Source organism: Oryctolagus cuniculus, chromosome 9 (assembly GCF_964237555.1).
Source record: "Oryctolagus cuniculus chromosome 9, mOryCun1.1, whole genome shotgun sequence".
NCBI lineage: Eukaryota > Metazoa > Chordata > Mammalia > Lagomorpha > Leporidae > Oryctolagus > Oryctolagus cuniculus.
Genome location: NC_091440.1, coordinates 78355165 through 78368245, shown reverse-complemented (window position 1 = coordinate 78368245; position 13081 = coordinate 78355165). Strand labels below are relative to the sequence as shown.

The window sequence follows — 13081 nt, the reverse complement described above, 5'->3', positions numbered from 1 at the left end:
CCACCAAACTGGCCATTTTCTGATTCCCAGCCCTGTCCTGTGACCTATGACCTTGCACAGGTTCTTGTGAAGGGCAGGGATGCCTTCGAAGGGAAAAGCATTCCGGAGAAGCTGAGTGAATGCACGTTATGACAGTCCAGATTCTCTTGAAACAAGTGCAATTCACACTGAGATTCTGCCTCATGCTGGACATAGCAATGATAGTAGTGAACTTGTGACTTGTGCTAAAGAGCTGACAAGGCACTTTACAAGACATATTTCTCCCCAGACTAGCCAATTACTTTGAATTTGTGTGAAGTTACTAATTATTTTTTTAAAAAAAAGTTTGTAGCAAGAAGAGTAAGTAAGTGTGTGACTAACATGGACCTTAGCATCACACAGCCAACTATCCATTTTGTGCATTTTCCAGGGGAGGCATGCTAACGCTGAACTGAGAAACCTGCATTCAAAATTACATTGAAAATGGTCCAATTGTGATGGAGAAGAAAAAAATCAGTGGAAATTTGATTTTCAAATACTCGCTGGAGTGTTTTGAGATGCACTTAGATGAACTTTTAATGAACTCATATGGATTAGGCTTCAGAATTTATCTGGGTTTGATTAAAATAGGATTTCCTTTCAAATACATGTTGTCTGTCAACTGGAAATTGCCCTGTAGTTTCTGCCCTTAGTCATCGCCAGACTCCCAGAACACTGTGAACAAAGCATCCCTGAGCAACCAAGGCAAGCTTAACCAAAGGCTAACGCAAACAAAAGACCAGGGGAAAAGGAAGCAAAAAGCAAATGACCGAGGTGGAGAAGGCGCCTTCTCTGACGAGCAGTGCGTTTCATGGACAAGCGTGCTGGCAGTCCGTTCCAAAAGAAAACCATGGGATCAAATGTTTGGAATGGACTTATCTCTTGCATGAACAAATGAAACCAGTGTCCAGGATGTTCGGGTTAGTGCAGAGTCACTATGACTTGACTGAATGTTCCCTGATAACAAAGAATCCTGACAATCTACAAAACACGTGGATGAGAATTTACACCAAAGTTGAGTTTTCTTAGAAAGAACTAAAGAGACTGGGCATGGAGAACAACTTGGGATTTTAAAAACTCAGCCGCCTCGGGCAACCTCTGACAGGGTGTGCACTCTGTTAGCACCGTCAGCTTGCTCATGTGCCAGTTACCACACACCTGGAACCTGCTATTGAAAGGGTTTAGCTGAGAAACACGAAAGCAAACAGTACAACAGTGAGTCTGTACGTGTTCGTACCATTCGCTCATTCTGGAAGCCCATATCAAATATTCAGTAACCTACATCTGGGATTGGTTGTATCAAACAGGTCACTTATTTATCTTTTAGTGCTAGCTGGAGCTCTAGCACAGACAAAAAAGAAGGCAAATTAAAAGCATCCACAGGAGTGAAACACTCAGTACTGCTTATAAGCATGAGGTATTGTTTCATAATTTCTAAAAATTCCACATTGAAGTATCTTCAGAAAAGCAGCTCAAGTGATTTTTTTTCCCATGGAATATGCTGTTAAAATGTACTCTGAAAAAAGAGGAAATTATTAAAAACTCCAGCAATCTGGTCCTTGAATATATTTACTCTAGAAAATGACACCAGGAAGTATGAGGTTTCATTATTTCTCGGTCCAATTTAATCTTTGCCTAGAGCTGTTAGCAAATTGCATGTTGTGTATGTCTACGTGTACAGAGCAGGAGAGACGAGGAGCTTCTCTGCAGTTGCATCCATCAAATGGTGAATGCTAAAAGACTTCAATGTTAGGAACAGAAATTTCTAAGGAGCAAGACATCGTGACTTCACTGGGTGTTCACAGCATCTCCCTCTCACTGAAAATCCGACTGCATAAGCTTCCTGCGATGTGTAGGCTTTTGTTCAGGACTAGGATAAAGATCTATGGAACTCAAATCTCTCCCTGCACGTCGGCTCTCTCACCTCCCCTTTCTTTCTAGGTCCTGGCCACAGGACACTCTGAACTCTTTTCCTTGGGGCCAAAATGTTTGCACTGGCACAGAGTCCAGTGTGGGGGAGGTTTTCTGCTTAAAAAAAGGCATTTACAGCAAGACACCCTGGGGGGTTGGATCAGGATGTGAGCCCAGGGGAATGAGCTGCAGCAACACAGACTGTGTGGACCAGCCTCTCTCCTCCTCCAGTGCAGTAAGTGGCTGAGCTGTCTAAAGAAATGACCCATTCTGCTGTCTCTGGGTGGAACCTCCCGAGTAATGCCTGTCTCTTAGGTGGGCTGCTTTATAAAAGTTACAGGTGGATATTTCAGATGCTTACTGCTATGACAGACACTCCAGCTGCTGTGCTGTTCGGCTTGGGGCCCGTGTTGAAATGCTTCTTTATCTTTCCAGCCACTGACAGCTGATGCTCATTTTCTGGGAGGCCATCATCCTGGGGAAAAAAAAAAAAAGGAAGAGAGCGAAAGTGAGAGAGAGAGAAATAGAGATGGGAGAAAGAAGAAACATTAGATACATAGAAAATGCGACCAAAATCCTCTGCCAGGCAATGATCTCAGCACTCTTCAGACACCGGAAGTAAGGCAACTAATGTCTTCTTACCAAACACCATTGTTGAACATACTGCTCATTCATTTCCACCTCTACTGTAAAATTAATTTTCTGTGTCATCTGACCCTAAGGGTTTTGCTTTAAATTAAAGAAAAAAAATGTTGATTTTGGTTTCTAGTAGAATCTGTTTACACTCACAGCTCTAGCAACATATGTTAAAGAACCAGTTAACTTGGACAAAAAAAAAAAAAAAAGAAAAGAAAAAAGAAAAATGAATCTCTTATTTTTTTCTTCCTAGCCCATCATTTAGACCCAAAACCAAGGAAACTGGCAACATGTGCTGCTATAGGGCTATAAATAAACTCAGGTTTGTATCACAGCTACTCAATCAGTTGTCTATAATCCCAGACAATCTGCCAGGAGGAAAGTTCCTCCTTATGATTACAACCATCCCTACTGCCTTCAAATCATCTGTCAGGATGACACATTCCACACTGGCGCTCACTCTGTTCCCCACAGCAACCGCCCATGGCTGAGGCTGGATAGAGTGCTGTCCTGGATTAAGTGCTGCTAGAGTAGCCATACCTGGGGCCATGAGAATGAGCGGCCATTTACTAATTCCTGACAGGAATGCTGCATGACTCTTAAAGGCAAAGATCGTGTTTGGTTCACTATGGAATTCCCAGGTCTTAGCATGCTGCAGAGGCACCTAGTAGATGCTTAATAAATTACTGCTGATTAAATGAATGAATGGATAATAAAGTGCTACAATCTATTAAAACTAAAATCCTTGCAACACGACCAATGCCATTCCTCTTTTTCCTTCTCTCCTTTCACCCAATCATTTTGCACTGAATTCCGTGGCTGTACCCAGAAAAATCAATTTGCTGCTTTTTAAGCATGATGTGCTTGTTCTATTTGTATGAGCCAGTCTCTCCAGGTGGGATTTACTTCTTCCAGCATTTGGCCATTCATTTATTCAACTAATACTAACTACGTATCTATACTGGAAGCAGGTGGTAGGGAAATGATAGACAAAAATAGGCTTGAACCATGCTCTTCTGTGACCCTGTGTTCCCTTAAAACTTGGGTCCCTAATGACCTATTCCAAGACATTTTCCTCCAAGCATCACTCCCAATGCCTTTCCATTGTATCAAACTGTACTATTCATATTTCTTTGTGTTAGGTGACAGCAGGTATAATCAGTTGCATATTTCATTTATCCAATATATCATGCATATATTTATTTAACTCTTGCCCTCTTGTACCAAACTTTCCTTACTTGTTCAGTGTCTGTACACAGTGGATTTTTAATTTATGATATTCTTAGACTTATTCATTACTGGTTAGAAGAAGAAATAATTAATATGCTTAAGACACATCTGACACCAAATCTGGAGGAAGACGCTTTTCTAAAAATATATGGGGGCCGGCTCTGTGGTATACAGGTAAGGCTGCCATCTGTAGTGCCGACATCCCATATGGGCACCAGTTTGAGACCCGGCTGCTCCAATTCCGATTCAGCTCTCTGTCGCTCCCCCTCTTCATGGAGGAACGACACAGGACCCTGCACTGTTCTTTCGTCTGCTCAGCCCTTCCTGGGTTTGCTGCTGGTTCTTCCCGGGTTGGCTACCGACCCTTCCACCTCCCCTGCCACTTTCCCCACTTCCGCGGGGGAGCGGCACACCGCCGGCCGGCTCTCTCGGGGGCTGCTCAGGTGTTCCTCAGGTGTTCTCCTTAGATGTTCCTGGTGCATGTTGTCTCTCTCCTCTTTCATAGTCCTCTTCCACCAGTCCCAACTCTGCTACCCACACGCCGAGTACGCTGCTCTCCTCCAATCAGGAGCGGGATCAGCCCCTGCAGGTTACTGGTTGAACTGGAGGCAGCTGTGTAAAAGCTGTTTTTACTCCTCTCCCAGCACCATATTGTGGGAGAGCAGATGCATAGAATAAGTCTTAATTCCAGTAACTTAGTCTAGTCCGAGTTGCTCCCCACAGCTCTCTATTGTGGCCAGGGAAAGCAGTAGAAGATGGCCTAAGTCCTTGGGCCCCTGCACCCGCGTGGGAGACCTGGAAGAAGCTCCTGGTTTCAAATCAGCCCAGCTCTGGCTGATTTGGCCATTTGGGGAGTGAACCAGTAGACAGAAGACTTCTCTCTCTCTGCCACTGCCTCTCTGTAACTCTGCCTTTCAAATACATAAAGTATTGTAGAAAGAGTCAGAGGCTGAAGCTTGATTTGAGTGGGATTATACTTCAGAAGAGAAGAGAAACGGGTGAACAAAGCACCTAGGATGACAAGGGCTATGGCAGGGATGGCAGGGCATAGGGGGAAGAAATGATCTCTGCCCTCAGATCCTGAAGAGCTAATTGGGAAACAAAGTATACAAACGCCTTGTCCAGTAAAGAAACAAGTCAGCAAGATAATAAAGCTGTCACAGGCAGTGCAGCCTCATGCCTCAGCCAGAGACATCCAGGGAGCTCAGAGGAGACAGGACGTGTTCTCTTGCAGGCAAGCAGAGTAGACTTCATGAGGGCTGTGGGGTTTGACCTGGCCCTTGATGACGAGAATGGAGGGGAGGTGGGATTTTGGAGAGCAGTGTATGCTGTTGGGAAGTCACAGGCATGTTTGCTAAATCATGAGTCAACTAGCTCACCTCTGGCCTGAGAGAGTAATGGCAGACAAAGCTGAAAGATCAGGAAAAGTCTGGCCACAAAGATCCAGATGGAAGCATCAGTCTCAATTAGGATCGAAGCAGTGCTTCTTAGTAAAAGGGGTCTAAAGGTAAAAACTGGGAAGGACTTCCCTCCTTTAATCAGACATTTTCCACAGTGCACTATCCTGTTCTGCAAGTGAATGAGAAGTTTGATTATAATCACAAAGAATCAGAATTTTTTTTTTTTTTTGGTTCAAAGTTTGACATGCAGGACAAATTTCAATGGTGTCTATAAATTTTTTTTTAAATGGATGAAGAACAGACCCCTGGAATTTTAGTCACACAACTGCCCTTGCAATCTAAAGTAGATCTTTTTTTTTTTTTAATTGTATGTATTTTACTTTTTCTTTGAGAAGGAGAAGGGAGAGACGGAGCACTCCCATCTGCTAGTTCACTCCCCTAAATGCCTGTAACGGTTGGGGCTGAGCCAAGGTCAAAGCTGGAAGTGAGGAACTCAACGCTGGTCTCCCACATGGGTAGCAGGAACCCAGTTACCTGAGCCATCACCACTGTCTCTCTGGGTCTGCATTAGCAGGAGTCGGGACCTGGAGTCCAGGAGCCCCAATACAGGAAGTGGTGTCCTAACTGGGAGGCCAAGCAACCTCCTCTAAGTTAGAATTCTTGCGAGCATTTACACATTTGACAAGGGGTTAAATGAGCCTGAGAGTCTTAGAAATACTGGAAGTATGCTTCTGGCATAACTTGGAGGGCTGCCTAGTGAAACATCACTTAGATGCTGTGACGCACACTGTGCCTCACTCCTAAGACTGCAACTGTACTTCTCACCATCTCGCAACGGAGTTCCAGGATACCTCGGGCAAAGGGCGTTATATGCAGCTTTGATTAAAAAGTAGTTTGCCAAACATGTTGGGAAGTGGGTCAGGGGAAGATTTATAGGACAAAAGAAACTCATTTGGTCCCAGGATATGAAGCTGGTAGAAAGGGAGGGTTGGAGACAGGAGGAAGGGACAGGGATAAGGGGTAGAAATGAAGCAGTTTGCTGATGGAGGCTGGGTAGGCTTTTCCGTTTTTTTGAGGTAAGATGAAATAAGGAAAGAAGGAGTAAAACCCGCTTTGAGGTGTAGGCGAAGCAAATGAAAAGAGAAACACAGGGAGAAGGTAATGCAACAGTCCCCACGGGGCTGGTGCTGTGGCATAGTGTTAGTTAAAGCTGCCGCCTGCAGTGCCAGCATCCCAAATGGGCACTGGTTCAAGTCCTGGATGCTCCACTTTCAATCCAGCTCTCTGCTATGGCCTGAGAAAGCAGTGGAAGATGGCCCAAGTGCTTGGGCCCCTGTACCCCCATGGGAGACCTGGAAGAAACTCCTGGCTCCTGGCTTTGGATTGGCGCAGCTCCAGCCATTGTGGTCATCTGAGGAGTGAACCAGTGGATGGAAGACCTGTCTTTCTCTCTCTCTCTCTGCCTCTGCCTCTCTGTAACTCTGTCTTTCAAGTAAATAAATAAATCATTTAAAAAAAAGAGTCACCTGTTACAAGAGCCTGTCCTAATGATGTACATAGATCTCATTTTCAGACTATCTTCTATGGCTGGCATAAGCAGTCCCATTTTGAAGATGGGCAAACTGAGGCTTAGCAAAGTAATGTAATTTGCTCAAAGTCACACAGTGGTCAAGTCAGGACTGAACCAGGTCCCAAAGTGTGGATTCTTTCTATCAAGGACATTTACTAGCATAGTTTCTGGTTGTCAGAGGGCTCCATAAATATTGAATGGAAATGCTCGGTGAATCACTGTTTCCATGATGCAAGACACACAGCAGTGGAGGGGAGTGAGAATTGAATTAGGGGCTGAAAACACCCGAGACATTTGGACAGGACTTAGGGAGCCTGGGAAGGATTTGGAAGTCAATGAAAGGAATAACGAGCACTTCAGGGGCCCGGAGGAACACAGAAGCTTAGAATAAAGGAGAGACTGGGGGTCCCCCTCTCTGGGATGCGGCAACGTGACCTGTGGGGGCTGGGGCTCCAGGGGGCCCCTGGCAGCAGGTGGCACTCAAGGCCTGGCTCACATGGGACGAAGTGAAGTTGTCCCGGGCCAGTTGTGTGCTGCTGTAATGGCACAGGCTGGGTGTGAATATGGAGAAAAATCGCTGGATTTCCACAGGAGCACCCTTCTTAACTTCCCAAGGGAGATTTGTCACTTGCTGGATGATCCCAGCCTTACCACCTTTGCCAGAAAGTCACCTGTCCCTGCTGTGTCTCATGCTGCCAGCTCTTGAACCAGGAGGCTGCTTTCTTACCTCCTGGCTATGGACTGCGTCATCACTGTCCAGCCCTGAGCCGTCCTAATCTCCTGTCAAGGCTTCTAGCAACTCTTTTATGCCGGGGCCCAGACATTCAGCCTTCCAACTTTAAATTCTGGGGAAGGTCTGAGCTTCCCTTGGGTTATTAGTTCACACTGAAGCAATGAAAGTAGCGAAACAACTCTCGCAAGTTGTCAGAGATGCTTTCGACTTCATAAATCTTAGAACATTTCAGGTTACTTTTTTTCCCCAATGAAATAAGGGGTCTCTGATAGAGGAGCTAACACACACACACACACACACACACATACAGGCATGCACATACATTACCTCACTCACACATATATACACACACCATGGCAACAAAAGAGCCTGCAGCATTTCTACATAAATTTCGGAGGCTTTCAGTCTAATTGGATTAAAAGACATAAACAACTGGCTTTGCTGGGATCTAAACTGTACCTGAGCCATACGGGTTCACGATGGAGATTTAGTTAACTTACTGTCTTGCATCAATAAAATAAATAGGGCCATTAAAAACATACATTTTTATATATACATCTTTATCACCATTATTCAGAATAGATTATGTGCCAAAAATGTGCAATGAATTTTCTAAACGTGACAAACCTGGCAGTATTTTACAAATAGTTAGAGTATTATTACCATACGTTCTGGTTTGGGAGTTGTTTCTGAAGTTTGACACGGGCTGGTTGTGGTTTGAGGTTAGTGGGTTTTGATTTAGAAATTGCCATCTACCACTTGGCAGAGCATTGCGACTGACAAGGACAAAATTAGTTTGCAAAATGGAAAATGAACTCTCACAGCTGTCTGTAGGAGACCTAGCCTCCTGCTTCCCCTTTCTCTAGGGGTTGCTGGGAAGAGCTGTGGGGAGGTCTGGCGGGGGCGGAGGTGGGGGGGCTCGGATGTGAAGTCATTCAGTAGAGTGAATTCCCCTCTGTCCTTGGGGAAATGATTTCAGGGGTCATGCTTTAGAAAATCCTCCTTCCCGCATGAACTTTTGGTTTTGAATCATGGATCTGGTTTTCAGTGTGCTCATTGCCAGCCTCTACATCATACCAGTAAATTTATGAGAAGCATGGCAGTCTTGCACGGTTCACTACCAGAATATTCGGATTTAGTTTTTAAACAGTTCCAAGTTTGTTAGCATCCTCTTCAAGTGCAGTTCAGTTTCACCTTCCTATGTGCTGCCCCATGATTCTGGTTAACCATCCCCAGGTGTACAGCGCCCCAGGTCTTTTGACCCTCGTCAGTATGGCCTGGTGCATTCTCTGTGTCTACGGTGAACAGGGAAAGTAAATTAAGATCTACTTCGGAGCAAGGAGAAGATGAGATGTACAAATGGAAAGTGAACCTCCATGTCATCATGGATAATTCACCAGCACAGAGAAGTGTTTCCAAATATTATTGCAGTGGCATTGGAGTTTGCTTAATTTCTAACAACTTGAGATGAATGCGTCCATATTTTTGTGTGGGTAGGGCTGACTTTTTAAAACAATCTAATTAATTTATTTGAAAGGCAAAGACACACGGAGAGTGAGAGAGACAAACAGACAAAGAGATAGCTTTCATCTGCTGGTTCATTCCCTGAATGTCTGCAATAGCCAGGGCTGGGCCAGACCAACGCCAGGAGCCAAAAGCACAATTGAGATGGCAGGGACCCTACTAGTTGAGCCACCATCCAATGTGTGGTTAACAGGAAGGAAGCTGGTATCAGGAGTGGAAATGGGGCTTGAACCCAGGCACTCTGATATGGGACGCAGGTGTCCCAAGCAGCATTGTAACTGCGGCACCAAATGGGCAGTGCTGGTTTTTATTAGTCAGCATGGAATATCCTGGGAGATTTTCAAGGCTCCTGGATTTTTTTTTCCTTTTCCTATTGTTTTTTCCCCCTTTGGAATATCTTGGCTGAGCAGTGCTTTGTTAAATAAAGCAATTTATTTATTTGAAAGGCAGAGTTACAGAGAGAGAGAGGGATAGAGATCTTCCACCAGGAAGCCAGGATCCTAGAACCTCATTTGGGTCTTTCACACGGATGACAGGGGTCCAAGAACCCAGGCCATGTTCCATTGCTTTCCTAGGGACATTAGTAGGGCACTGGATTGGAAGTAGAGCATCTAGGACTCTAACTGGCACCCATTTTAGATGCTGGCATCATAGGCAGCAGCTTAACTCATTGTGCTACAGTGCGGGCCCCTGAGCAGTGCTTTTTAAGAAGGGTAGTTTAGAGGATAGAGGTGGTAAAATACAATGCAAAGGTCAAGAAGGTGATTGGAAATCCTGAATTGATTAAATAACTGTATTGACTCTTTGAAACCAGTCCTTTCCCTGGGACAAAGGTTCTCCAACTTGGTCTCACATTATAATCACCTGGGAGTTTTTGAAATCTTGATGCCAAGATGCCCAGGGCAGATCAATTAAATTTGAATTCCTTGGGCAAAACTCAGCTCTCAGACTAGAGACTCCATTGAGCTGCAAACTAGATTCCATTGAAGCCCAGTTTCCTCATCAGCAAATTTTGGAAAACAATTTGAAGTAAAACAGATGTGCAGAATTATTGCATCCTGGAGCTTCAGGAGAACAAGGGCTAAGGCAGGTCAACATTTTGAAAATCAAAGTGCAATGACAGCAATGCATTTCAAATAGTATAATAAGGATCATTTGACCCTGATTACAAATAAGAAATTTTTCTGAGGGGCTGGCGCTGTGGCGTAGTGGATTAAAGCCCTGGCCTGAAGCGCCAGCATCCCATATGGGTGCCGGTTCTAGTTCTGGCTGCTCCTCTTCTGATCCAGCTCTCTGCTATGGCTTGGGAAAGCAGTAGAGGATGGCCCAAGTCCTTGGGCCCCTGCACCCATGTGGGAGACCTGGAAGAAACTCCTAGTTTCTGGCTTCAAATTGGCTCAGCTCTGGCAGTTTCGACCATCTGGTGAGTGAATCAGCGGACAGAAGACCTCTCTCTCTGTCTCTGTCTCTACCTCTCTGTAACTCTTTCTTTCAAATAAATAAAATAAATCTTAAATAAAGAAATTTTCTGAAACATCAGTTCAATTTGTGAACTTATCACTAACCTACACTTCCACCAATAAAGAATCACTGGGTAGGGGGGAAATGACTCAACTTTTTCCTGAATTCCCAGAATGATCAAGATCTATTATTTTTGAGGCCAGCATCCTGGCATAGTGGGTTAAGCTGCTGCCTGAGATGGTGTCATTTCATGTCAGAGCATTGCTCTGAGTCCCAGCTGCTCCACTTCAGATAGCACTCCCTACAATGCGCCTGGGAAGACAGCAGAAGATGGCCCAGGCGCCTGGGCCCCTGTCACCCTTGTGGGAGACCTAGATGGAGTTCCTGGCTCCTGACTTTGGCCTGGCGCAGCCCTGGCTGTTTTGGGCATTTGGGGAGTGAACCAGCAAATGGAAGATCTGTATCTATCTCTGTCTCTTTGTCACTCTGCTTTCAAATAAATAAAAATAAATCTGGAAAAAGGATATATTATTGCCTATTCCATGCTTATGTTATATATGCCTAAATTATATGGTTCTTCATTTGATGAGTAATGAGGCAAAGAACCCTAATGGGAACAGTTGCGGTTGGTAGGGGGGTAGTTGGGATACTGGAGCAGGCCACAGAGTTGCTAATGCATCATTATCTATGTGGATCTGTGGCCCACATAAAGGATCATGTTCCAGCTGTGATCACAATTTGCATTTCACCGGCAGAAAGCAAAGAGTGACAGAGCTGACCCTGGCCCACAGTCCGATTCAGCATATATATGTGAAATGCCTATAAGTACTAGATGGTCTTTTGAGGCCCTTGGAATAGATGATCCTCTCTTTGTGCTCACGACAACAGGAGAGGCCTATCCTACTTAGTGCATTCCACAGACAGCAAAACTGGTTTGGAGGAGAGAAGTGATTTCTCCAAGGTCATGCAGCTGGGGGAGGCTGTGCAACTTCCAGGAGTCTCCATTCTTCTCCTGGGCGCATGGCCACATAGTGATGGCGTCTTTGTTGACTGGTTCATGGGATCTCGCCCTGGGAGGCCTCACTCATGATCCTTCCAACAGGACATCAGAAGTCAAGGACAAACAGGAACACGGTGAGGTTCGTGACCAGAGTGCATGAAAAATAAATGAGGGCTTAGAGGCGTCTCCTGCAGCGGGGTTAAAACAAGCGACTTTTGCTGACTTGGTTTTTGATTCTATTGCCCTTGTGTTGTGCCTTCTGCTTCCTGAGAGACTGCCTTTTCAGTGCCAAGTGTGCCAGGTGGAAAGGTCACTGTATCAGCAATAGAGAAAATTAGAACTAATGAGAACACAGGAAGAGCTTCCTGAGGCCTTCCTTAGGGTTCACATAATGATTACTACCTTTCTCCCCCTTAGGGAGCGTCCTTTGTGGGGATCAGATATAATTTGATTGCCAAATGCAAAATGTCTTGTTAAATGGATACCCTTTTACATTCCTAATTTATTTATTTTGATTGCTTGGTTGTGCATGTGTTTTTGTTCAAGTGACTTCAATAAATCCTAAATGCTGGTTGTGAAACCTCATTTTTTAATTTATTATTTTGAGGCACAGAAAATAAGCAGGTTTCTGGTTGAGTTACTGTGTAAAAATAATTTCAAAAATGAAGCAACCACTTTATAGCTTAAGTTTTAAAAGGCTTTTACTGAAAGCAACAGACTTTTCTCTCTGCATTTCAGTAGAAGGTAAAAATATTTTTGAATTATTTAAATGGTATTTCTTTTAAGTTTTAAATCTCTTGGATGATTACTTAAATGTTATCCTTGCTTTTAGGAAATGTTTTTAGGGAATCTGAGAGGGAAACTGAAATGACAGCAGACGTCCAAGCTCCAGAGAGAGCAGAGGAAGCTAATTATCTGCAAAGTGGGACCAGGTGTAGCAGTGTGCGCGGAGCTGGTGGAGGCGGCAGAAAGTTACGGCGCAGATGCAGTTGTATATATGTCAAGCTAGGAAAGTGAGCAGCCTCGCTTTTCCAAGGTAACAGCTGGAAGGCTGCTTAGGTTCTTCTTATTTACTGCATCGAGTGGAATATTACTGATGCAGTCATTTGGTTTGGAATCAGGGTGAATGATTACGCTGTTTCCAATGGCATTCCAGACCACCGCCAAACTCACTCTTATTCACAAAGTTTGCTTCTTGCAAATGTCCACATCCTGCTGGAGTCGTCTGCCGGGCCTCCACTTCCCAGCCTCTCCAGGGCGGAGTTCTGCCATCTCTTCCCAGAAGCCTTCCAGGACACCCTCTGGGGGCTGGGGCAGCCTCTTTGATTGCCCTTGACTGTCAGGCAGCATCAGGCGGTGCTGTTGGAGCGCGGGTCTGGCTGGCAGTGGCCCTCTGTGTTTGGAAAGCTCTAACAGCCATTTGCCATTGACAAATCTTTGTCCTCTATGACTCATTTTGGGCCTTCAAAGGCTACGTTTCAAATTCAGATTTTCCAGTTTATTCCGTGTGGTTATCCTTCTGGGACTAACATGCAATTTGATAAGTTATGGGCCCTGGGCTTTGAATTAGTCCACATAGTTGAGTCAGAACTAAGAGA

General features: G+C 44.7%; 1 protein-coding gene across 4 annotated transcripts in view; it reads right to left on the bottom strand.

Annotated features, from left to right (window-relative positions):
* DCLK1 (doublecortin like kinase 1) overlaps nucleotides 1-13081 on the bottom strand; it is a 385516-nt gene that overhangs the window by 21589 nt on the left and 350846 nt on the right. For all 4 annotated transcript variants that reach the window (XM_008273546.4, XM_070049012.1, XM_008273545.4 and 1 more), the window contains one exon: nucleotides 2291-2404. In XM_008273546.4, coding sequence (XP_008271768.2) covers nucleotides 2291-2404 — 114 coding nt within the window. The remainder of the gene's footprint in view (nucleotides 1-2290; nucleotides 2405-13081) is intronic.